Raw genomic sequence first — 27,579 nt, forward strand, 5'->3', positions numbered from 1 at the left:
CCAAGACCCTGCAATTGCAATCCCAGAAGTGAGAGAGAACCCCCTCCTCTATATCCTGGCCACATCTCCTTCATATACTGAGCATGACTTTACATGATATGGAATATTTCACTGGCCAGTTTGGGTCCGGTGCTCTGGCCGTGCTCCCTCCCAGCTTCTTGTGCACCCACACATGGGCAGGACATGGAGAGTTGGAGAGTCCTTGATCTCTCAGCAACACCTGAAAACATCAGTGTATTATCAGCATTCTTCTCATACCAAATCCCTTACTGAATCCAAAATGCAGCACTACTCTAGCTACTGAGTAGAAAAATTAACTCTATCCCAGTTAAAACCAGGACAGCATTCACCCCTTATTCCATACCGTTTATGTTATGCTCAGGTTTCATGTTTCCCAATACATTTTAATTAAACACCATCCCTTTCCCTGGTCTTAGATGTTTACACACAGATGTAATTCCCTTAGTCTACAATCCCTCCAGGTTGTATAGTGAGTTCATTTAGTCCATAACTGCGGGTTCCATCTGTCACGACAGTCTTTTAAGGCAGGAGCAATGGGGTGGAGTTGGCTCGGTCAGTGCAATGGGTGACTGCGGATGCAACAGGAGGCTGGCATGTAGTCTCTGCTGCATTTGGAGCTCAGAGCTGATATATCTGGCACAGTCTATGCCCCTAGTCTGGAGGCCAAAGATGTTGATCTTGAGGAAGTTGTTGGGCACCGACTGCTGAAATCAATCCTGACTCTATCAAAGTTCATTCTTTTTATTAATGTGATACCTGTAGTATAACAGGTATCAGCCGTAGTGATGATGATAATATGCGATAACAGCGTTATTTGGCAATTAATGTCATACAGTTCAATTATTTGGCTATTTTCACCTAAAATCAAATCCATTTGAGGCACACATCGGACTTCCCTGTCCTTCTGCCTTACCCACCAAGTGAGTGCACCCAGGTCCTTGGACAGAGTGATCTCACGCATGGGTTTACCTTTACGCGAGGCAGGAATAACCCAGACTGTCTTCCTCAGCATACTTTTAATGTGCAGGACAGGGACTTTATCTCCATCTGTAGTATGCAGAAGGTTTGTCTGGGCAGGGCCAGCCTGGTTGGCAGATCCTCTAGCACTGACTAACCAGGTGGCTTTTGCTAAATGAGTGTCCCAGTGTTTGAAAGTTCCACTACCCATTTCTCTCAGTGTAGATTTTAGCAACCCATTGTACCACTCAGTTTTCCCAGAGGCTGGTACATGATAGATGTGATATACCCACTCAGTGCCATGGTCTTTGGCCGAGGTGTCTAGGAGATTAATTTGGAAATGAGTGCCATTATCTGACTCAATTCATTCTGGGGTACCGTGCTGCTGTGAGACTGGTTTTTCAAGGTCCAGAATAGTGTTCCAGGCGCTGGCATGGGGCAGGGCATATGTTTCTAGCCATCCAGCGTCTGCTTCCAACCACTGTGACCATGTAGTATTTGCCGTGCCAGATTTGTGGAAGCAGGATATAATCTATCTGCTAGGCCTCCCCATATCTATATTTTAACCATTGTCTTCCATACCAAAGAGGTTTTGATCATTTTGTGTGCTTGATTGAAGCACGTTTCACATTCATGGATGACCTGTGCAATAGTGTCCATGGTTAAGTCCACCCCTCGATCAAGAGCACATTTATATGTTTCATTCCTTCCCTGATGGCCTGAGGAATCACGGGCCCAGCAAGCCATAATTTTTTTAACCCTTATGTTACCAGTCCAGATCTACTTGAGCCACCTTATTCTCAGCAACTTGGTTCACCTGATGGTTGTTTTGATGTTCTTTGGTGGCCCAGCTCTTGGGTACATAAGCATCTATGTAACATGCGTTCACAATCAGGTTCTCTACCTGAGCAGCAATATTTTGCCATAATTCAGCAGCCTGGATGGTTTTACCTCTGTGCTGCCATTTGTTCTGTTTTCATTGCTGTAAGCACCCCCTCGGTGTATTTGCTACCGTCCGTGAGTCGGTGTAGAGACAGAGCGCTGGCCACCTTTCTTGCTCAGCAATATCTAAGGTCAGCTGGATGGATTTCACCTCTGCAAACTGACTTGATTCACCTTCTCCTTCAGCAGCTTCTGTGACCTGTCGTGTGGGGCTCCACATAGCAGCCTCCCACCTTTGATGCTTCCCGACAATGCAGCAGGGCCTGTCAGTAAACAGGGCATATAGCTTCTCATTATCTGGTAGTTTATTATATGATGGAGCCTCTTCAGCATATGTCGCCTCTTCCTCTGGTGATGTTCTGAAATCTTTGCCTTCTGGCCAATTTGTGATTGCTTCCAATATTCCTGGGCAGCCAGAGCTCCCTATTCAAGCCCACTGCGTGATCAGCATGACCCACTTACTCCGTATGGCTTCAGTTGCATGATGTGTAGAGGGGACCCTCCCTTTGACTGTACAGCCCAGCACTGGCAGTCGGGGTGCCAGGAGGAACTGTGCTTCAGTACCAACCACTTCTGAAGCAGCTCAAATCCTTTCACATGCTGCCAATATTTCCTTTTCAGTTGGAGTATAGTGGGCTTCAGATCCTCTATATCCCCGACTCTAAAACCTCAGGGTTCAACCCCAGGTCTCCCCTCGTGCTCTCTGCCAGAGACTTCAGGTAGGGCCATTCTCCCCAGCTGCGGTGTAGCACATATTTAACATCTCGTCCTGCCTGGACTGGCCCAGGGGCTACTGCATGAACTATTTCCTGTTTAATTTGTTCAAAGGCTTGTTGTTGCTCAGGGCCCCATGTAAAATCATTCTTTTTCCGGGTCACTTGATAGAGAGGGTTTACAATCTGACTGTAATTTGGAATATGCATTCTCCAGAAACCCACAACGCCTGAGAAAGCTTGTGTTTCCTTTTTGTTAGTCAGTGGGGACATAGCTGTTATTTTACTAAGCACATCCATTGGAATCTGACAACATCCGTCTTGCCATTTTATTCCTAAAAACTGAATATTCTGTGCAGGTACCTTGACCTTACTTTGCTTTATGGCAACACTGGATCCCAGAAGGTTTTGGGCTATTTTCTCCCCTTTCTCTAAAACTTCTTCTGCTGTGTTACCCCTTATGATGATGCCGTCAATGTATTGCAGATATTCTGGAGCTTCACCCTGTTCCAGTGCAGTCTGGATCAGCCCATGGCAAATGGTGGGGCTGGGTTTCCACCCCTGGGGCAGTCAATCCCAGGTGTACTGGACACTCCTCTGGGTGAAAGCGTATCGTGGCCTGCACTCTGCTGCCAAAGGGATTGAGAAGAATGTGTTAGCAATAACAGTTGTGGCGTACCACTTGGGTGCCTTTGACTCCGTTTTGTGCTGAAGCTCTAGCGTGTCCAGCACGGCAGCGCTCAGTGGCAGTGTGACTTCCATTCAGGCCACAATCACCTACTGTCAGTCTCCATTCTCCATTAGACTTTTGCACTGGACATATGGGGCTGTTAAAGGGTGAGCAAGTCTTGCTCATCACCTCTTGGCTCTCTAGTCGACGAATCAGTTTATGGATAGGAATTACAGAGTCTTGGTTGGTGCAATACTGCTATCGGTATACTGTTGTAGTAGCGGTTGGAACCTGTTGTTCTTTGACCTCCAGCAATCCTACAACAGAAGAGTCTCTCCTCTGGGAGACCTCCAAGGCAGATATGCTGAAAGCCCACTGGTACTCTGTTGGGTCCTTGAAATACTCTCTCCAGAGATAATCTATACCAGGAATGTGTGGAGCTCCTGGGCCAGTCACAGTGGGGTGTTTTTGCCACTCATTCCCAGTTAGGCTCACCTTAGCCTCCAACACAGTCAGCTGTTGAGACTCCCCTGTTATTCCTGAAATACAAATAGCTTCTGTGCTTTTAAAATTTGATTAGGGTGCCTTGGGCACCAATGTCCACAAGAGCCTTATACTCCTGGGGGTTGGATGTACCAGGCCATTGAATCCACACAGTCCAGTAAACTCAGTTGTCCCTGTCCCCCATCTGGCTGGAGGCAGGGCCCTGCTAATGTTGGTCATTGTAGCTGCTGTCGACAAATGGGTTAGTGTGGTATGCATGGGTCTCAGTCTCATCTTGGTTACTCACTTCTCATGAATATGAATCAGAAGTTCTTCTCATAGAATCGGGAGCTAAGTCAACCCTTCTGGTCTGTTTGGACAACTGATTACTGGGAACTGGAGCAACAATTCTCCTGAAAGAACCCCAATTTGTAGTTTTTCTTCCTTCTAACTCACGTACCCACTCTTCTAGGAGGTTTCCTATCCCATTTTCTCATGTCTTCTCCATGGTCACGCAGACAATACCACAGGTTTCCCTGTGCCGGCCCTGGTTCAGTGTTGTCTTTTACCATGTGAGGTGACATTTTTGTGTATTTCTTTTTAAGTATAGTAGCAACTGTCACCGTCATGGGTTGGTTCTCTGGGTTGGCTGGAGTGCCTGTGGTCGGGGTTGGAGTGGCTGCAGTGCCTGTCATTTTGTTACCAGATCCAGAGACCTTCTCCTCCCCTTGAGGGCACTGGATAGTGTTGAGCAGGGCTCAGTAGGCATGGTCCAGGCCACAGCATGTTGCAGTGATCTGTGTCTCTCTGGAACTACCAGGGTGAGAGCATACTTCTTCCAAATATTTTACTTGTTTTTCAGGATTCTGCACTTGTTCAGGGGTGAAGTTCCAAATCATTGGAGGTGCCCACTGTTCTAATGCCTCATAATGCCTAAACTCATAATGCCTCAACCTTGGGGTAGATCTCTGGGTGATACTCTTAAATAGTTGCTTAACCCTGAACAAAACCTGAACCACATTCAGGAACAAGCTGGCTCGCAGAGGTAAGACAACCATATTAGTGTCAACATTCCAAGGATATTCAAAATTTCCAGAGTTCTCAAACGCTATAGTAAGTAGCCTGGAGGAGAAGGGGAAGTTGAAGGAAGGTGTTTCCCCCATGAATTGGCTCTCTGAGGAGAAAAGGTAAAGGGTGTAATTGTTAACCCATTCCGCTAGGTGACCCCCAAATTACAGAGGTGACAACCAGGCTGAGTACAAATACCGGACTAATCTCAGGACCAACAAATTTATCATGCTATAAATCAGAGTTACATAGTACAGCAAAGCAAAAGTCTTAATCCAACTCCCATGGGTGATAAGCAGCAGCACTGGGACTATATATGGCAGGTGAGGTGATGCATAGCAAAACTGTAACAATGAAAGCTACAACTCTAGGAGCCAGTAGATCAACATTATGACAAGCAACCGATAAACCAATATAATGAATGCTTTTGACAAATTTGTTATGACACACTTTGATCAGATCTGTCATTATCTCAACCTTTCGTGCCCCAAGCTGGGCATCAAAAAGGACTGTCGTGGTTTAAACCTGGCCAGCAGCCAAGCAACACACAGCTGCTCACTCACCTTCCCCCTGCCCAGGGGATGGGGGAAGGATTGGAGGGGTAAAGGGAGGCTCATAGGTTGAGATAAAAACAGTTTAATAATTGTAATAAAAGGAAACATTAACAATAATAGTAGAAATGGATAATGCACAATGCAATTGCTTACCACCTGCTGTCTGATACCCAGCCCATTTCCGGCTAGTGATCCTGAAATACCAACACCCCTCAATCACAATCCCAGAAAAGAGAGAGAAGCCTGCCTCCTCTAGATACTGAGCGTGATGTTACATGATATGGAATATTTCACTGGCCAGTTTGGGTCCGGTGCTCTGGCCATGCTCCCTCCCAGCTTCTTGTACACCTGCACATGGACAGTATGTGGGGAGTTGGAAAGTCCTTGATCTCTCATGAACACCTTGAAAACATCAGTGTATTATCAGCATTCTTCTCATACCAAATCCCTTACTGAATCCAAAACACAGCACTACTCTAGCTAGTGAGTAGGAAAATTTACTCAGTCAAAACCAGGACAATGGGCTCAACCAAGTCTTGACTCTTACTGTGGATTTTGATTTTGTGAGGGATATGAAATTTGCAGAGGCTGAGGGCAATCCGTTTGTAATGGAGTAGGTTATTGAGCAGGTCTGAAATCCATAAAAGGGTTTATTTGTGTGTTAACCTAGAGCTAATCCCTGTAATTCAGAATAGGTGTTGCCAAATTACTGTGTCAGTGTACAGATTAGATGTAGCAGACTTTCTTCCATGTACTGAGTTCAAAAATGCTTTCTAGCCATTTCAGGTAATTTTTTGCAAAGGTATGAGAGTTTATGATACATGGTCAGATTTTTCTGGGATATGTGTGCTTTTTTATTTTTTTTTAACCACTACACTGTTAAAAAGTGGCTCTTCATTAGCATGTTTACTTCTTTATTGACTTCAACATTAACAAATAAATGGATTTTTTGCTTCAAGCCTGTGCGCAAGGCCTAGACTAGAATTAACCTTGTGTTTATCTTGTAACAGAAGCTTCCTAAGGTCTTTGCACCGTGTGCTTGTTGCTCTTCATCTTGCATCAGTACTGAAATAAAAGTCTTGATTTTGAAAGAAGTAGCATTTGAAACTTGATGGTAGGTTTGTGTCATTAAGCTACCTCACTGCTTGTAATCTTCCTCTAAACCAATAAAAAGAAAGTATTAGTGATGTATCTATTAATGCACTGAATACTGAAGTCATTGTTTCTGTGCAACAGCAGAATAAGTTAATAATTGTCATGTCAACACTGGATATTTGCAAAACATTTTCAGAGTATCCAGAGAATGAGTTAAATGGTACATCTCACTGTGATCTCTTACTTGAAGGAGATGTATAACCTCTGCGGAGAATTCTGTTCTTATTAACCTGTGTTCTCCTTTAAAATCAAATACTCAAACAGATGCCTTTTCACTTTTGTTTTGTGGTCCTGTACCACCGCAGCTTTGTACTTGCCTCTCAGTGATAATGGGAGCTCAGCGTTGTCTGTGCTTAAGTGATGTCTCCCATCTCCCTGGCAGAGGTTGGAGAAAAAACCCCAGACTTTTTGCCAGACTGTCCTAAGGTTTATGGATAGATTAAATCTAAAAATTAATTAGGTGTTACATCTAGCAAAAATTAATTAAAAGAAAGGTGATGGATATAATGCAGCCAGCAGGTTTATCTTACTGGTACAGCGTTTTGTGGATAAACAGCCACAGAGTTTGAGGGATGGATTTTTTTTTTTTGATATTTTTTTTTCCTTTGTGTTGTTTTAACCATTCTTTGAAGTTGTTTTATATATGCTTTTTCTCATGCAAAATAAATGGATGCAAACAAATTTGTGCTGTAGGTAGCAGTTTGAATGTAACCTGATTTCAATTTGGTGGGTATGCTGTTGGGCTGTATTTCAGCCAGTCTGCTGTGTTTTCCCTCAGCTTCAGGCTGGGACCCAAAGGACACAGGACAGCCTTGGAGGCCCTAATTCCTGTTTTGCATGGGAAATGCCAGGGCTATTTATTTTGTTTACCAGTCCTCAATCAGTGAAACTGAAAACAACAGAACCTTCTTGTCTATCACTAACTTCCTTTTTTCCTAGCAAGCATGAAGAAACTGATAGCATTTTGTTCCTCAGTTTCTGCTGCTACTCAACAAACTTATTTACCCTTCATTTGGCTGTCTCTTATTCCTCCAGCCCTTCCTATAACCACTTTATAAACATAAAAAACCCATTACTATAGTGCTGTATGACACTAAAGGCAATTTCAAATGTTCAAAGGGGATTTGAGGTTTGTTGTTTTTTTTTTTTCCCTCTCCCAAATTTCACTTTAGTTTTTCATAAAGTGAATGACAGATATTTTAAGTAGCTGATTAGTCAGATTTTTCAAAGCAACTCTACTTCATGCTGCGTAGACTTGACTGATTTTATAAGCAGGCAGGTATCTAAATTTGCCTTGATGTCTTTTTGCAGAGTTACTCAAACTTATCACAGAGTCACCAAGAGTAGGTTTAATGTCATAGGAGCTTCTTGGTGCCATTCAGACTTTTCGTAGGATTTACTTAGAGGATCCTATTTGTACTTGGGGTATTACTGCAGTTAAAATGTTTATCTGCTCAAAGATGAATAGCTCAGAGACAGTCACTGAAGAAAGCTGTTCAGCTACGGTGAACAGAGCTGTAGCATGTAACTCAGTATTTTTTTGTGGAAACGCATTTAATATGTTAAGATTACAATTAAAAGTTGAATATGGAAGGGCCTTGCAGCTCTTCTGTAATTGATCCTGCAATTCCTGATGGTTCCTTCAGTGTATTGCTATGGTAGGTGGAGGGACACCTTAGATCCACACTGTATGGTATGGATCACAACAGCCTGTCCAGGGGCCTAGGGTAACTAGTGTAACATGCTTTTGCTGGCATAAAGCAAGAAATGCTTTTTCATCCTTCTAGAGCCTTTGCAATATTTAAGATTTTATTTTCCTGTTGTATATCGGGGTGAGACTGAGTTTAAAACATCAAAAGAAATCCTGAGGTGCCCCCATGCAGAGGCTGCGCCCAAAGAGGCAGAGCACTCGCTCGGCATCTGGGACACTCAAGTTGAAGTGTGGACAGAGGCTGAAGGCTGGTTTGCTCATGCTTTTGGGGAAGGGCTAATCCCTGGGTGCCTCATGATGCCTATTCCAGGAGAAGGCAGAAAAATAAAAGACTGGTAATGTATGTGCAGCTGGTAAGTAAAAGATAGTACTGTCAGCAACTGCTCCTCTGTTGCTTGTTTGCGAACACTTCCTATTCCGTATCACGCAAGGTCCAACGAGGTTTCATTCAGCAGCTTGTTTTACTGAGCAAGAACGTAGTGTCAGCCATGAGGTAATAGCTTGTGGTCAGTGGGCAGGTTGAGGGGACTTTCTTCTTCCCCATGATGCCGGTCAAGTTTTACTCCTGCCACCTTGAGTCAGTGCTGGTGTTTTTCTGAGCTGGCTAGGAGCTTTTTTGTCTCCTTAACTGGCAGAATAACATGTACTACACAAACAAACCTTCCTTTTCTTCCTGCTTTAATGTTAGATGGGCTTATAATTAAATGATGAGTTGGACCGTGTGTTTGTCAGAGTATTCAAAGATTGGCTATGTAGAGGAACAAGCCTTTTTATTTTAGCCAGTAAAATGATACAAATATAGATGAAACTTTTGTCACTGCAGAACTTTTATAACTTTCCTAGCCCAAGTGAAGAAATGAAACAGCTTCCTCCGAAATGAAAAGCTTCTTTCAAAAACTTCTTCCAGAGTATTCATGAGCATTGTTTTGGTGATGCTTTAAACTGGGAATAGACATCACATCATTAATGCTGGATTTAAAAATATAATTATTGTTTGCTCCGTTAATTTTGACTAATGCTGAGATAAAAATGATTAATCAAGAAACTTAACATAATTAGTGCTGTGTGGCATCTGACTACTTATATTTAAGTCTGTTAATGTGGGAAGCATAACTCTTCAAATGAAATGTTCAGGCTTGTGTCAAAATCTAAAATATTAGAACCATTTTACTGTTTAAATTGATACTGCAAATCTTAGTGTTGTGAAAACATTCACGGTCTACTACTAATGAAGATGTACAATACAGGAAATCTGAAATTATGTCTGAAATTATGTCAGAATTTCAGATAATTTTTTTAAGTGTTCTTTCAATTTATGTTGCTTGGAAAAATGATTTTTATATGCCATCCTCATGTATGGCATTGGGAGAATGAAGATAAAATTTATTTCAGAGGACTGTTATGTTCAGTCTTGCTGAAAGATCGTTTTGCTTGTATATTTAGTAGCCTGTCATGGTTAAAAGAAGTATGAGTAGCATCAGTGTGCAGAAGGGATATTTTAGTTTTTGAAAGCCTCTGGAGACTGCAGACATAATATACTTTTAAAGTACAAGGGATCAGAACAGTGGCATTTTCAGATAAATTTGCTCATGAAGTCATAACCGATACCTGAAAAGTTGCTAGAGTGGTGAGGGTGACTTTATTTACATTAGGTTGAGAGTAAAATTCCTGAAATATTCCTGCTTTTTATCTGCTAATACTGCTTCTGTGGTCAGGTGTCTGATCTTACCATATGATACAGCAGCTGGTTTGCAGCATATTTTATTAAGACGTTAATTATAAAGGCTAGGACTAGTACTGGGGAAGGTCATGGATTTCAAGGGGAGTGTGGGAGTAATACTCATGGGCTGTAGATGAAACGTATTACATGTTACCGTGGCATCAGTTCTAGCCACAGTATGAGTTTGAGGAAATTTAGTGTTTTGTGGAGGACTGTAAAGTGATTTCCATGTCATAGAAAACCTCTTGTGTTTTTTCATGAAGACTGTATCATTGTCGTTTCTTTGCTACTGGGCTACAATGTGTTGCAGAAATAAGACTTTATCTCACTGAACAGCAAGAATCTCCACTCGAACAGCTGTTTGTAGGGTGGACATTACTTAAGTCAGCATAGAGTCTACATCTCTTTAAAAGACAAAATGTATAGGTGAATGACCACTTCGTAATGATCATAATGGTGCTCTTTCATAGCAGTGAAGAAAGAGGAAAAATAGTAATCAAATAGTGAAAAGGCCACATGCCAACTACACCCTTGAGAAGAATAAACGATGACTTAAGTTTAGGCATAAGACATTAGCTAGTAGTTGCACGAGTCAGACCAGTTTTTACACATTGGCAAGCCCCAAATTATACCCAGCCTGAGTCTTTACATCTAAGTCTATTAAGAGCTGCCATAAATGTTTTGGATTGTGATGACAGAGTCCTGGGCAGGAGGTTGGGTTGTGGGTGTTTTTTTTTTTTTTTTTTTTGTTTTTTTTTTTTTTTTTTTTTTTTTTCCTTCTTTCAAGAAAGGAGCATTGTTCAAAATTGGGCTTACTCTTTTCAGTGTAGCTTACTGCAAATTAGCAATTACAGTTTCTTCTGGCTTTGCAACTGATTATGTTAACCTTCAGCAAATTAATTATCTTCTGGCTCATGGCTACACACACAACACTTTGTAAAATGGAATTACAGTAGAACCCTGCCAGTTCTTGTCGCTCCACTTTGTAACCCTTGTGGTAACATTCATAAGGCATAATAGTGAGGTGATGATACGAGCATTTGAACTGCAGCTTCCAGCTGAGTTAGTTGTAGGCATAGATGATGGAGATGATTTAATTTACTTGTGTGAAATACATATAAAAAATAATCGCAAATGAAGACTAAGTAAATGTTCAAGTTATGTTGTTTTTCTATTTTATTGCTGGTTTATTCTGAATTTTGTTCTTTTGGTGCACTATTAACTAATGCATATTAACAAGACTGTGTTATTAAAAATAAAGTCATAGACAAATTGCAATAACTGATTAATATTAGTAGAGTTCATGTAAGTCCTTTAGTCAATTGCTGCTTAAAAGTGAGATAGTAAGAGTAGTTGATTTAAATTCTTTGCAATATATATTAGACTCCTAAATTCTAATTCCATGTTTTGACACAGGCTTCCTCTGTGGAATATTGCTTAGCAGAGCTACCTTGGTTTCCCTGCTCTTGCTTTGAGTCCTTTGGGGATAATTTTAAAATTGCTTTGAGATAGCTTTTAATACCAGTTAATTCTACTAATTGCCAAAGTGACCATTTTCCATTGGTGACTGTGCAGCAGCTCATAGGGGGATGTTGCAGAACTGCAATACTCTACTGTAGTGAAACTTCATTTTTCATTAAGATGAGAGTTCAGTGATGTTTCCTCAGGAAAGTTAAATCTTTGCTTTCATATCTTACATCCATTACTCCTCAGGCAGTAAAACTACAAAAGGTTCTACTCTGAAGCAATGCTGATTATTAAGGAGGGGAAGCATGCATATGTCTTGCTGTTGGAATGTGGGTTTTTTGGTGCAGAGCATAGTGGAATATATTGATTACTCCACCTTTAGCTTTTTTTGATCCGCTTCTGAACAGAGAAAAATTTCAATTAAGCCAAAATCTTCCCTTTCCTTTAAGTCTTTACTTGAAAGCACGCACAGAAATAGTGGTGCTAAACTTGAAAATTAAAGATATAAGAAAAATATTAGTGTAATATAGCTCTTAACTGATTGCTGCTTGAGGGTATTGTGTGGTAGAAGAGTACCTGTTATGTTAAAAAGCAAGTTGTTTTCAGGTGGTGAAGGTACCTGTTGAGAGAGCTAACCTGGAACGAGGGCTCATGTTCATTGTGTGTCAGTTCTTTTCATCTTCCCCACAAATATGCTCTGAGGTAAGGAAACAGAAAGTAGTTGTTTTTACACCACTAATTCATTAGTTCCATCAAGAGAAAAATGGAAGATGATTTTTATATAGCAAGAATATTACTGCTGTGTGCATACAAAGGTCAGCAGTAAGAAAATGCTGCTTTGGAGGGGAAAGTGCCTTGTGGTAGATATCTCACTAGCTCAGTCTGAACTCACACTCAATCCATAGACTAAACTTAACACCTGGGTTTGGGTGGGATCCATGAGTAAGTAATTGGTGGTAAAGACAAAGGAGCTGCTGCTCATTTCCAGGCTCAGTGCTCTGCCAGGTGATATGGGGGAGAAGATTAAGACAATTGAAGGAATTTTTTTGTTTTGTTTTCAGTCACTGGGGAAAAAGGAATAGTCCAACACACTTGCTCAGCTTTTCTGTTCCTGGCATTTTAACACTTTTGATGGTGCAAGGAAGCCACAGGATGGTTGAGGTTGGAAAGGACCTCTGGAGTTCATCTGGTCCAGCTTCCCTGCTCAAGCAGGGCCACCTACAGCCAGCTGCCCTGCACAGCTTTTGAGTATCTCCAAGGATGGAGCCTCCACAACCTCCCTGGATAACCTGTGCCAGTGCTCGGTCACCCTCACAGTGACAAAGTGTTTCCTGATGTTCAGAGGGAACCTCCTGTGTTTCCGTTTGTGCCCATTGCCTCTGGTCCTGTCACTGGGCACCACCAAAAAGAGCCTGGCTCCATCCTCTTTACACCCTCCCTTAAGTACTTACGCCTGTTGGTAAGATCTGCCTGAGCTTCCTCCTCTCCAGGCTGAACAGTCCCACTGATCATCTTCCTGTTGGCTTCACAAAATGCTGGAAGCCCACACGTCTTCCCAGCCAGGTCTGTTAGTGTGTGTGCTCTGACTTGCTTAGGTTAAGAAATGGAATTGGCTGGCTCCTGGCTGTAAGCATCACATAGCAGCTGACATTTAGCTTGAGAGAGCATGTGTAAGGACTAAAATCTATTCAGGAAAACGACTTGGTGTGTGTCTCCTTGAATATTGGCATGGAGATTTGTTTTTCAGGTTTTGAGGATGCAGATGAATTCTACCAATATTAGATCTTGAATTTTCATACTTTCATCACTGAAAAAGTTCTTGTCAGCTCCTGACGTCTTAGGTATTTCAAGCACCCAAGACATTCTAAACAATAAAGGAGTTTTAAACAGAAAATGTGTAAAATCTCCATCCTGTAAGTAGAGAATGCAGAGAGCTACAGAAATCTAAACTGTATTTTTAGAGTTAATTAATTTTGTGTTCTTAAGTAATAAGCCAGAAAGAGGGTACTTCAAGCCCCATTTCTAGTAAGTCCTTTAAATAAGATGCTTTTTGTGCAGCACTTGGTAAATACCAGTAAGAATTCTTACCCAAGGGTGTAACACTGATGTGTTACAGGAGCCCTGTCCTCTGAGGCTGTTTGTTCAAATCCTCTTGTTTATTATTAGCTGGAATGCAGGGCTGTGGGCTGTGGTGGAGAACACTAGCATGGTGCCTGCATGACACTTCTTATTAACAAATGGCATCTTTGTTTGGATATCTACAGCTCATGTAACTGTAGAAGGGCCATGTCACAAAAAAGAAGGAGCACGTGTCAAGTGACTCGGTTTTCTGGAGCAAATGCTGCAAGTGGAGAGAGAGAACCTTCCCCCGTTCATTTTTGATAAGCTGATTTAGAATATGGTCTAGAAACAAACAGATTCACTTAATGAAGACTAAATCAGAGCTTTACAAAGACTGGGCAGAAAATCATAATCTAAAGCCTGGTAAAATGTTTTATTTTATGTACTGGTCTTTAATTGTTTATACCATGTGCTGTTTTACTTATCTCTCTTTTCATATTAGTGTTAACTCTGAGTTTTAAATACTTAGTACTATTAAGGTAGATAATTATGTTTAATGGTGAAAGAACTGTAGCTCAGTTAACTTCTGGAAACAGTGTTTTTCTGATGAAGTGTTGCTATGTAAAAGGGATTACTTTTCTAACTATTTCACTTCATGTTAAAAGCTCTTCTGTCTGCACGAAGAGAAGAATAATTTATAATAAATGATGCTTAATCTTTTTTGTTCAGAGCGGGTTTAGTATCTGTGTGCAGGTATTTGCCAAGATTCTCTCTTTGGAATGTTGTCTACCCACAACAAAATACTAATAAGTATAGCGTCATGACTTTTATTGTTTCTCGGACTGGACTGGAAGGAAAATAAACAGCCTGAATAATAAAGGGACTTTCTGATACGACCAGAGACTTACAAAATGTTTTGTTTATTGCTTTGATATGTGCTTTGAATGTGTAGATGTGTAGCAGCTGGGTAGTGCCTGCAGACAGGAATTTGTGCAAGTGCAGCTCTTTGTGCAGTGGAATGTGTAATGTGCAAACAAGCAAGAATTTGAGTGAAGTAATGGAAAACAAATTAGCATGTTCCAAGGGGTTTTTAGATTGCTCCGCAGTTGAGGAGGCAGTGATGATGGGTCATAGAACAAAAACGGGAGGAATCTCTTTTTCAGAATTTGGGATAAAATTACACAGGATGCTATTAGTGTACTGATCCTCAGCCACATGGAAAGAGGCATTACTTCTGGGGATGTTGGTTGACAGCCAGCTGAATATGAGCCAGCAGTGTGCCCAGGTGGCCAAGAAGGCCGATGGCATCCTGGCTTGTATCAGAAAGAGTGTGGCCATCAGGACTAGGGGAGTGGTTGTCCTCCTGTACTCGGCACTGGTGAGGCTGCACCTTGAATACTGGGTTCAGTTTTGGGCTTCTCACTACAAGAAGGACATTGAGGTGCTGGAGCGTGTCCAGAGAAGGACAGTGAAGCTGGTGAAGGGTCTGGAGCACAAGTCTTATGAGGAGTGGCTGCGAGAACTGGGGTTGATTCAGTCTGGAGAAAAGGAGGCTGAGGGGAGACTTCATCGCTACCTGAAAGGAGGTTGTAGCGAGGTGGGTGTTGGTCTCTTCTCCCAAGTAACAAGTGATAGGATGAGAGGAAATGGCCTCAAGTTGCACCAGGGGGAGGTTTAGATTAGATATTAGGAAGAATGTTGTCACTGAAGGGGTTATCAAGCACTGGAACAGGCTGCCGGGGGAAGTGGTTGAGTCACCATCCCTGGAGGTATTTCAAAAATGTGTAGCTATGGCACTTAGGGACATGGTTTAGTGGTGGGCTTGGCAGTGTTAGGTCTGCAGTTGGATTTGATAATCTTGAAGGTCTTTTCCAACCTAAGTGATTCTGTGAGTCTACTAAAATTTATGGCACATCTGTAAGAGGCAATTTATTATGCTGCTGATAATGCATAAGTACTATAATGTACCTTGTACCTACACACTCCTTTGATATGTGTAAAGAACATGCTGAGGCTCTCGGTGATATTCATTTCATGCTACCTTGATGAGGGAGCTAGCACTTGCCTGTTCTTACCTGTTCCAGGAGAGGTACTGGATCTAACTAGCTGGTTTTGGGTTGTTTCAGGAATAATTAATATCACTAGTGAGTTTGGGTCATCCCAAAGATCGTTCCCATAAATTGTACGGCTACTTTTGCATGGCCTCGAGATGCATGCTTAGTGGATTGCAGATGACAATCACTTTTTAAAATGCTATGCCTTACTGCTTTGCAGTTCTGTAGCTGAACAGGATTAGGAGCCATGCTGGATTAGTCAGAGTTCAAACTAGAGGTACTTAGTAAACCTTGAAGAGCAGAAGCTTTTCTTCTTGTGGGAAAGACCATCATTTTACAGTCTTCTAACAGTTCCTCACTCAGCATAGGTTGTTTCTGTCAGGCTGTACGATGAAAACCAGGTGTAACTATGGGCTGTTAGTGTTAGCCACCCCTGACCAGGAGCAGCCTAGCTGCTGCCAGGCTGTCACAGGCTGTTCAGCTGCTCCTTGGCTGCTGGAAACACAAAGCATAGTGCTGCCAGTTCCCCCTTTATTTTGGAAAACTGGGTTACTGCTGGGGCTGCAAGAAGGATCCTCAGTGTTGAGCTTGCTAATTTAAAGTAATACAAAAATGTGTCACCGACAATTTTACATTTTCCTTTTTTTTTTTTGCCTTTTTGCCTTCCTCCCCTTCTTTCTCCCCCTCCTGCCCCCTTATTAAATTTTATTTTAGGTGGGTGGAAGGGGACCTTGGATCAAAGGTTCTCTGGTGTCTGTAGATGCCTACCTCTACAGTTACTGTTGCTGCCTGTGAAACAGAAGGGAGAAAATGGCACAAAGGCATGAGTAAGGCAGGATTATTTCTTTTTTAGTTGGACTGGATTGGATCTGTCAAACTGTAGCTCTGTATCAAGACGTGGTTTCCTGTAAAAATTTCTATCCTCGAGAAAATTTTTACTAATAGTCAGAATTTCAATTTTGCATCTATTTGTAGGGCATGTCCTTATTTTCTCTTTAACAGTGTTTAGGTTTACTTGGATCTGTTGTTTTGTCGCTAAATATGTCACTTATAGCAGTTGGACCATTCCAGTTAGTCTAGCATTCATTATAAAGCAGAACATTACGTATTTTTTGTTTGCATTATGTCTATTAATATTATTAGTTCCTCCTTACTTAAATTTACTGCAATTATCTTTCTTCCTTCAGATTGGAAGAATCTGGAATTCTAGAAAAGTAAGCTGTTCTCCCCAATATTCCTCACAAGCTGCAAGATACTTAGAATTGCAGTTGCTTCATGGGAACTGGAAGTTTCCAGTTAGTTGTTAAGTTTGTATAAGAAGCTTGTTGTCAGTTTTAGGAATTAATTTTAATTTAGCATGATGTTTTTCAATTTTATATCAATTGACTGAACTGGACAAGGGTTTTGAAATTTAAAAAAACCTCCAGCTTTGAAAATGTGGGCTTTTATTTTAAATACAATTACGATGCACACAGAGACCATCTAGCAGGATAACACCCAGAATTCATCTGTAAATTTCTTGCTACTAAGTAATTCTGGCATCTCCAGATCACTTATTTCATCTTTCAGAAAATAAGTACTAGAGACTAATTAGGACCGTGTCCTTGTGTAGGACTAGTTTAATTTTTTGACCGTGCCACTTATATTTCTTACATACCACCACAACATTCTGTTCCCGAATAAATTACCTCTTTCAAGTCTTCAATAATTGGTGATAAATGGTGAGGTAAGGAGAGACTCCTATTAGAGTGACAAAGGAAGAAAGCTGGTACTGACACTAGGGAATGCTTTCCTCTCATTTTGTAGGGCTGATGGCAGTCCACAGATGTCTAATTTAGCAGGCCTGACTCTTCAGCAGTTCAAAATCAGAGAGTTACAAAATGAAACTGGTTCTAGTCCCATCCTTAAATATCCTTTTGAAAGTTTAAATCCAATAGGTTACTGGTCACCTCAGCAGCACTGACCAGTAAAATAATCTGATTTCCAAGTGTAGCAGGAAGGCAGTAATCTGACTGTTAGGTCAGCCCTTTTTCATGTCATCACAGATTGGGATTTTTCTGTTTTGATTTTTCTGACTGTAATGATGCTTCAGTTCCTTTGCATGTGGCTTTTCAACACTTACAGATTTACAATATTTGTAAATATAGAAAACAAGTTCGTCTGACACGGTGCTAAGGGAAAAATACTCTGTAATGAGGAGTGTTAAGTGTATCAAGTCAACTGTTCAAAAATGGTTGTTCCTGGCCTTCCTTCTTATGATTTACCTTTTTCAAAAGCTAGATGTGTGATATTGCTACTTGGCAGGGTTTTAAGCATGCTTGTTGTACCTTGTAAGCCTGACCAGTTTTTGGGGGGACTAAAATGCCCTGTTTAGCATGCCGCCATTGGGAGATTTTATTGCCAGGTCACTGGTAATATATTTCCTCGGTTTTCAGTCAGAATCAGTTCTCTGTACTAGTTAATTGACTGTATGTTAATGTCAGCCTCATCCGAGATTGCATTGTTTCCTCCATAATGTGGTGTTGATCATCTGTAATGCTAACTTTTAATTAGAAAATCTAATCATACTTCTTTCACATGTTAAACTGCCTTGAGTGAGATAAGATTTACTGAATAAATCTGAAAAGGCACTGGAATACTAGTTATTTGTCTTTAATTTTGTAGTGATATAGTGATGTATTTCTTTGCCTAGGGGGATATTTCATGTGGAATTTTTCTTATTTCCATATTTAGCTTTTACTTTATCAGGAATCATTGTGTAATTTCTAACTTGGAGATATTTAAATAATTCCTCTCATAAGAAAAATAATATTTTATGCTTATCTCCCAAAATATAACCTTTTGTCCCTGTCTCAAGTTATTTTCTGAGTTTTCAGTATGGATGGATTAACGTAACATTAAACTATCTCAGTACAGCTAGAAGGTTAAGATGATTCTGACAGAAAGTGAAGAGGATTACTTTAAAGGCAATGAATATGATAATTTCCACACTAAATGTAATTGAATTGTCATGAGGCAGAGAACATGCCAACTTTGATTCCTACGCTACTTGTGCAGAGGAAAGGAAGGTAGGTCATGGCCATGTTTTCGGCATAAATCAGGACTCAGTTTCTGGTGCAAATACAGTTTTGCATTCTTTGAAGCAAAGTTTTAAGCTTTGTTTCAACTTTTGCCACTTACTTCATCTGTGTTGTTGAAGAGGTGTGTGTGTCCTTTTGTGTACATTTTTAAATAAAAGTAGTAATCTATTTTTTAATTCTGTGAATAGATGTATTGACTACTTAGTACTTGAATGTACTGACTACTATGTATTACAATATTGACTGCTTATTATTCAGCTGCACTTTTTCTCAAATCAAATCTAATCTCTCTCTTACTGAGAAAATAGTGATAGGACTTTTTTTTTTGCCATTTCTAGAAGGCCAGCCACAGTACCACTTTAAACTAGTAAGCTTTTCCTCCATATCTGTCCATTGGAGAAGTGAAGATTAGGATTGCTCAGTACTTGAATTCTCTGAAGGAATGTCAGCTTTCTAAGCAAACGTAAAGTTTACTTTTTAAAAACCCACAAGTGGCCTTCTATAAAGGCTTACCGTAAACACAGAGTTCTTTGTGTCTTACAAAAGAAAATGCAATTTAATTTTTATTATGGTTCCTTTAGCTTCTCACTTTGAAAGTAATACTAGGCTTCATCTACTACTTTATGTCAGTGTGGATTTAGTAGCTTTAGTGGATACTGTCAGTTTAGTAGGCATAGTATGTCAACTAGTAAATGATAAAAACCAGATTGTTATCATTGTGCCAGGGAATATATAGTGCTTGAATGCACTCAGAGTAGTGTAGAGTTCAGTCTTGTGTGGTGACAGTGCTGGGGAGTGGTTCCAGAAGTGCTCTGCGGTTGCCAAGTAAGGGTTTTGTCTTGGTCAGCATTCATGTAAGTAGCTAGGGTAACGGAGTCCTGCAATCTCTTTAAAACTGCATTAGAGAAAAACAAACCTGAAACCGAAGTGCTTTGTTTCTTGTGGTTCTTCTTAAGCATAGGGATAAAGGTGGATCCAGCACCTGAAGGAGCAGGAGGAACAGTGTGCTGCTTGGACAACATCAAAGGCTGAGCAATATGAAATGAGTCTAGTCACCTCTTACCTTACAGGGAGGAAATTATTTATCAGTGCTGTGGCACATAAATACATACTTTCCAAATATAGCAAATGTAATTCCTAATTACTGTTTTTTTTCTCCCTCAAATACTTGTGTAAACACACGTGTGCTGGTTCTGGTGCACACTGGAAAAAATGGAAGAGCTTGATGTCCTTGCTAACAAATGGGAGTAATATGATTGGCAAATGATAGTGACAAGCAGAAGGAGGCCAGAATAAAGATATCAAAGTGTAGTTTTTAGAGATCATAAGTGAAAGCTTTGAAGAAGTAGTCAGACTTTCCATTAGGGGAAGTTTGGGACAAGCATTTCTGTTGCCTGAATGCTGGTGCTCGTGTCTGTGGTGGGGCACGCTGAGGTTTTGTCTGCTAAAGAAACTTCAAGTGAAAACATGCAGAGACCATGTTAAATCTCTAACAGATGGCTTAGAAGGCCACCTTGGCACAACTTCTTGTTTAAATATCTGAGAAATGTATTAAGTAAATTTTATTAAAGAAATACTGGGTTTGAACAAATAGATAAATTAGTGTCATGTGATAGAAAACTGTAATGTTGGATCTGTTCTTCTATTTCATGGCCCAGATGGTTGATACGTACCATTCCTGGAGTTCATTATGTTGCCATGATCAAATTAGTGAAGAAAAAACACATACCTGGGATTATTTTTATAACAGTGTGTGCTTGAAAACTATTTCAAACCTTTTTAAAGCTTTGCTTTATTTGGAGTTTATTGCTTTTTAATAATTGAAACAAATGAATTCTTGAATCTTTCACAAACTTATTGATTAAAACTGATTTGCCTCATTAGTTTGAAGTCATAATCACTTCTGGGATATTGAAATGCATCATGTTGAATATTCAAAGCAGCATCTTTCTTACTTTTCTTTTCTTGGTGCCCTCTTTACATTCCTTTCCATGTTCTAGAGGTGGTTTCGGCTAAGGGAGCAATGCCAAGGAAACTAATTCAATTACACATGCAGCCTGCTTCACCTTTTCTTGATCAAACCAGATTTATCTAAATTTTCTTAACTCCACTGCTGCAGTAAACTGCTGCATCTGCAGTGTACTGATGTCCAGTGCTTACCCATGCATCTGTTTTTTCTTGCCTGTCAACCTTCCTGTTGTCGTGTTCTTATGCTTATTACAACTCTGGGTTGCCCAAGTTGCAATTCTGATACTACAACGATGTCCTTTCATGCTTTCTGAGAAATAAGTCTTAGGCAGTTTCTCAGATGAAGTCATGCAGTATTTCTACTCCCTCTCTACAAACCTTGTAAATAATCCACACTTTTGTTTTAAACCACTACTGTATGTTTCGGCTTTCTTTGACTATGTGAATATTTGTGGAATTGGCATATAGTAGCTTTTGATGCTTTCTTCAGTCTTTCAGTTAGTGGGTTGTGGGGGTATTATTTTTTTATCTTTATTTAATATATACTTTGGTGGAAAATCGGGATCATTCTAAACTCAGCAATTAGGATACCATCCAATAATTGTATTTTACTCTGAACATTGTTCAAGATATGCACCAAGGTCGTATTTTGCTTTGATACAATTGTTTTGGCATTTCTCCATCCAAATAGTCTCTGAAGTTGATTTTCCAAGTATTTAGCTGCAGTTCTTTGTTCACAGGGAGAGAATCTGAACAGTGTTATTTTAATTCTCCACAGGTGCAGATGCTGAGCAGGATGCTGCTATCAAACTTGCCCAAGAACGAGCAGAGATAGTTGCCAAGTATGACAGAGTAAGTGAACTTGATAGTAATTTAAAAGACATTTTATAATTAATCTTAGTAATATGTCTGTTTAAAAAATGAATCATGGTTCCTGCTAGCTTTTGTTTTAAATACTCTGTGTAGTACTAATCTGATGGTTTCATGATATGCTGGCCTCTGGGTGAATTAAATTCTCCCTCCATGGGGGATGTTCTGGATAATGACTCAACTCATTTTTCAGGTGTATGACAAGTTGCTTTGAGGTTATTTTAAGGTAGTGTAATGTATTAGAATTAATGAAACTGGGGTGTTTGAGGATGCTCAATATATCTGTGAGATCAGAAGGACTCTTTATTTATTTAGTTTTTGGTTATGGTAATAGAAACTTTTAAGTCATCATTAAGAGAATTTAGAAGATGAGTGAACTGCATTCTTTGACAGATTGATGTGAGGAATTGAAACATCCTAGTCATATCCCTTTTTTTTCTTGAATCACTTGTCAAGTAAAAGCCTGGCAAAGAGTACTCCCAGAATGCCTGCACCTTATTCACATATTCTTGTAACACTTACAGACTTCATGAGTGTCACTGCAGTACGGAGCAATAGACTTGTATGTAGCATTCATGAAATATTTTACATGTTAGAGTTAGTGGTGGTTTGCACAGTGCTCACTTAAGTAAGTGGCTGTGGGTTTTTTTGTTTTAATAAGGAAAAACCATGCACGTGTTGTGGCAGCTTGACCCTGGCTGGGTGCCAAGTGCTCACCAAAGCTGCTCTATCAACTGGCCCCCTCAGCTGGACAGGGCGGGAAACATAGCGAAAGGCTCTTGGGTGGATAAGGACAGGGAGATCACTCAGCAGTTAATCATGGGCAAACAGACTTGACAAGGAAATTAGTTTAATTTATTACAAAACAAAATCAGAGTAGGATAATTAGAAAATAAAAATGAAATCTTAAAACACCTTCCTCCCACTCCTCCCTTCTTCCTGGGCTCAACTGCATTCCCAGTTTTGTGTACCTCCTACCCCCACCCCAAGCAGTGCTGGCGGATGGGGAATGGGGGTTGTGGTCAATCTGTCACACATTGTCTCTGCCACTCCTTCCTCCTCAGGGGGAGGACTCCTCACACTCTTCCCCTGCTCCAGTGTGGGGTCCCTCCCGTGGGAGACAGTCCTCCATGAAATTCTCCTGTGTGAGTCCTTCCCATGGGCTGCAGCTCTCACAAACTGCTCCAGCGTGGGTCCCTCCCACAGGGTCCAGTCCCTCAGGAACAGGCTGCTCCAGCGTGGGCCCCCCGTGGGGTCACCAGTCCGGCCAGCAAACCTGCTCCAGCGTGGGCTCCTCTCTCCACGGGGCTGCAGGTCCTGCCAGGAGCCTGCCCCAGCGGGGGCTTCCCACGGGGTCACAGCCTCCTTCGGGCATCCCCCTGCTCAAGTGTGGGGTCCTCCACGGGCTGCAGGTGGAGATCTGCTCCACCACAGACCTCCCTGGGTGCAGGGCACAGCCTGCCTCACCATGGTCTTCACCACGGGCTGCAGGGGAATCTCTGCTCCAGCTCCTGGAGCACCTCCTCCCCCTCCTCCTTCACTGACCTTGGTAACTGCAGGGCTGTTTCTCTCACACATTCTCACTCCTCTTTCTGGCTGCAATTGCCTACTTTTGCCTTTTTTTTTTTTTTTTTTTTTTCCCTTTGTAAATATGTTATCCCAGAGGTGCTACCACCGTTGCTGACGGGCTTGGCCTTGGCCAGTGGTTAAGTCCATCTTGGAGCCGGCTGGCATTGGCGCTGTCAGACATAGGGAAAGCTTCCACTCCTGTAGCCCCCCTGCCACCAAAACCTTGCCATGCAAACCCAGTACATTGTGTGTTCTGAGTAGTAGCCTCTCTTCATACCTAGTAACCTGTGCATAACCTATACCACCAGAATATATAGCTGAAATATACATAAATCTCTCCAAGTCTTACAAAAATTGGGAATTAGAGTAGAAGACAGGAACATGAATGAATGCTTCACTGAAGGAAAACTCAGTGCTGCATTCTGTTTGACAGCTGCTGGAAGCCAGCATGTATGTTAGCTTGTGGCTGTCTTCAGTATGTGCTGTTAGGTGATGTCTCAGGAAAGATGGACTTTGGAAATAAAATGAATAGAAGGCACTCCATGGGGGCCTTGATGGACTATTATGGAGGTTGATGACAGGTGTGAGATTATTATGAGTCTGTGGTTGAAATTTATTCTGTGTATAGAAGTGACCAAAAGAGATCTCCTGTGATGAAAATACTGTTTGTAGGGGCTGGGAGAGGTTTGCTACTCTTTCTTCTTGGTTGGTCAGTTCAGGACTAGTGTTCTCCTCCCCCTCCTCTACCCTACTATGTGTGTATCCCAAAGATTATGCTTTGAGTGGTTGAATCCTGTCTCTTGTGTCTTAGTTTATTGTGTCATAGAACTTAATTTGGCTTTTTTTTTTTTTTTTTTTTTCTCTTTAGGGACGAGAAGGTGCTCAGATTGAACCATGGGAAGATGCTGACTATCATCTTTACAAAGTCACTGATAGATTTGGGTTTCTACAGTAAGTAGCAAGCTTGAAAAGAAAATGAGATTAAGTGTTTGCTACTATTATATTTATGCTTTTTATTGTGTTGCCTATTTGGTGAAAGTATTATTACGCCTCTTAATAGATCTTCTGGAAACTGTTTGCTGTGTAAGTTTTCACTGTGCTTTTCAATTCCATTTCTATCTGTTTTTTAGTTCTGGAGCTTTATCCTGCATAGGGAGTGAAATGTTTCTGACTGTCTTATTTGGGAATGAAAATTGATTAGTCTACAAGAAATACAGTTCAAAACTGTAGATAAATTTTGGGTTTAAGTAACTGTGTTATATATAAACAAACTTGAAGTTCTTGAACAGCGTTTTAAAAATTTTGCTATAATGTTCATCTTTAAAAAAAGTCCCAACGCATTTGAGGTTACTTAATGGTTGTATATGAACAAAGATAAGATTCATTTATCTTCATGTATTTAGTAACCTTACTGAAGTCTCTGTTGATTTGGGACCTAATGTTACGTCTTAAAGTCAAGTCAAAAAATGCCAGAATCCAGATCCAATTACCCTTACCAAAGCACCTCCTTTGTGACAAATAATCTCTGTCTTTTTGGCAAGTAAAAGATGAGGGTATTAAATTGTGTTAGGACTTTTGCAGTTGACAAATGTAAGTATCCAACTTGCAGAAGCTGAACACAAGCTGCCTTGCTATTTTTGATAATATCCAATAAAGACTCTCTGCCATTCTTGGTGTTTTGCATTTATGTTTGAATACATGAAGTGCAGTTAAAATCCAGAAAAATCAGTGACGGGTGGAAAACATGCTAGTAATTATGTACTTTTATAGTATTGTGAGGGATGTGTGTGCATTTTGGCTTTGGTGGGATTTCCCCCCCCCCACCTTCTTGTGTTTTGTAATGTCATTGTTTTTATAAACTGTCAGTTAAAACAGTCATCTTCACCTTTAGACTGCCTTTGCTTCAGCAGGGTGACATAATTTGGTGTATGACCTCGAAACAGTTCTATTTTACACAGAGACGTCTTTGTGTTGGTAAACTACAGCTGCATAACACCATGTGTCTGGTATCGTAGCTGCAGTTGTAGGCATTCTTAATGGAGAATGGATGTCAGAATTATTTCGTGTGCAGAAGTAGTTGAAGCCACTGCTAAGTTCACTGCTGACTTCAGTGGGAATTGAATCACACACGTTCACATTTGCGAGTGGATTCTTGCTTTTGGTATCCTTATGAACTCATGAATTTTTCCTGCTGCTTGTAGTACTTGCCTTTTTATATATTAGGCATGGAAGAACATTACTCATGTCTGCTACAGTTGCTGCTGCAGTCAATTTTCAGGAGTCTTGCATTTCATGGCTCCAGTGCCGTGGTATATCTGAGATGCAGTTGTGGAGGTGCTGCCTGACAAATCACTGTGTGCCCGTTTCTGTGCTGCTGGAGCTGTAACTGAAAGCTACTGTGGGCACCTTTACCTCATGCTGCAGTCGTTCTTGTGATGTGGCAGCATAGATGGACCTTACTCATTAGACCGATCATAGTTCCTCCCTACTAATGTCTTTAGTCACCAATGCAGAATTCATTCTCTATATAGTCAACTTCAAGGGGTGAAATCTGAAAGACTTATAACACATCAAGACTGCACAATTTAACAATGTATGTAGATACTCTGTCTCTCCACTGATTGTGTGATATTTGCTACTTTTATGCTAATTGATGTCTCATTATAAGGCAGATTTCACCTGAGACTGCTGTCAAGTCTGCTTTATGATTCTTTAAAGCAAATTCATTGCAAATGATGTTTTTATTTTCCTGAGAAATAAAACCTCTCTTAATAGAAGAAGTATAATTGGGATAAGCATATCAACCGTCTTTCCCTGAAAAGACAATTTACATCACACTATAGATTTTAACTATGGTCTGGGCTCATGTATACTGCGATACTGAGTCTGTGCAATCTACTGTTTCTGAAAGAAACTCCTGTTCCTATGAGAATTTGAAACTAAGCAGTATGTACCAGAAGTCTTGAATGGTTATCATCCCTGAGAGCCGTAATTCCCTCTGACCTTGACTGTCAGTTGTTTACAATGTAAAATAACAGACAGGCTGATGCACATTGAAAACTGTAAATCTGGGGACAAAATCAAACTTACTCTATTCTAGTTAGGTTGAGATCTGCAATGATTTCTAACCTTGTTTACACTGACATGGTAAAATATTAAATAGCTGAAAAATGTCTTTTGTGCCAGAAGGCTGCTAGATGTGGGGAACCTAACAGAAAATTCGGGCTTGTTTTTTCAAGTACAGTAGGCCTTGATTACTATCAGTAGTTTATAAACTTCTGTTTCTCCTTGGCTGTGTCCTGTCTGCAGCTTTCCTTGGCTCTATGAAGGTACATTGAAAGTTCAACTGATTGCTGATAGGGCAGAAAAGATAAATTTGATGGGATGAAGCACTCAGGCTGCCTGTGTAGCTTGCCACCTAGAAGATGGGAGAAAGTCAAGATGAGAAACTTCTACAGAGTGGTGTTTGTCTAGTTCTGTGATTCTTCTGGTGTCCCAATGTCCTTATTTGTGTGTCAAACTGAGAATTGGTAAACTTGGGGAACCTGAAGACACTTACAATTTTATTGTCTTCCTGCCGTACCAGTAGACTTGGGTAAAACTGTTCAGATTTTCTTCTGAGAAAATACTGAGTAGCAGAGGGAAGGTGCCTTTTTATGTAATGGTGTCAAAGTTGCTTGTGATCAGAAACAGATACATGTCCCTTCAGGTGAAATGTCTCACCTTAAGGCTAACCTTCATTTAAGACCCACAGCTGAAATATTTGGGAGTTTTGTTTGATTCTAATTGTTGTTGTAGTGTTTATTGTTTACAATAGTTAGGACCACCTTTACCTAGCACTGTCTTAATTTTTTAATAGCTTCTGCCTTAAGAACACAATTTAATTTGTTTGCTGTAGTACAATTTTTTATTTATTTTTCAATCCTGCAAATGAATATGGAAGTTTTAGTTGACTTTGGATATTAAATTAGCTATTTAAAACAAAAACCAAGAAAGCTGAGTTAATACCTGATGAGTTTAGGGAACAAGAAAGTAAGTTCAGTGAGCAGTACCAAAGAATGATAATAATGAGACTTGTTTGAAATGAATAAAGGGAAGTTTGGTATGAGAAGAAGGTTTTCAGCAAACATGCTAATCTGCAAAATAACCTGTGAGGATCTGAAGGGGTCTGTCTCTTGAGATGTTTAAGACCAGATTGTACAAAACAAAATGCACCTATGAAGAGTTTTGTCACTGGGACTGACTAAATTTTAATGGGTATGCTTTCAGTAGAGTAGCTCAGAAATTGTATACGAGAGGCAAGCATGAACTAGAAAGATTTAAAATCTCATTATTGTCTAAAATGTAGAAAATTTGACCTTACCAATTACTGTTGTTGCAAGGCTGTAAGGAAGTGGTGGTTGTCATGGTTTATTTAAGCTATATGATGATGTGGGCAAACCAGTCTCAACTTGGGGAATTTTTTACATAATTTGCCAAACAACACAACATTCTGATTGCTGATTTGGATACTGGG

The 27,579-nt window shown here is 40.5% G+C and overlaps 1 protein-coding gene across 6 annotated transcripts in view; it reads left to right on the forward strand.

The window, feature by feature from the left end:
- Window positions 1-27,579, forward strand: part of USP6NL (USP6 N-terminal like) — a 139,385-nt gene that overhangs the window by 44,047 nt on the left and 67,759 nt on the right. For 5 of the 6 annotated variants that reach the window (XM_042792749.1, XM_042792751.1, XM_042792750.1 and 2 more), the window contains 2 exons: window positions 21,403-21,476; window positions 23,932-24,014. In XM_042792749.1, coding sequence (XP_042648683.1) covers window positions 21,403-21,476; window positions 23,932-24,014 — 157 coding nt within the window. Of the gene's footprint in view, window positions 1-13,830; window positions 13,946-21,402; window positions 21,477-23,931; window positions 24,015-27,579 lie in introns of those variants that run through there. The other variant, XM_042792748.1, reaches the window with a different exon arrangement.

This window comes from Tyto alba, unplaced genomic scaffold (assembly GCF_018691265.1).
Source record: "Tyto alba isolate M040663 unplaced genomic scaffold, T.alba_DEE_v4.0 Super-Scaffold_2, whole genome shotgun sequence".
Taxonomy (NCBI): Eukaryota; Metazoa; Chordata; class Aves; order Strigiformes; family Tytonidae; genus Tyto; species Tyto alba.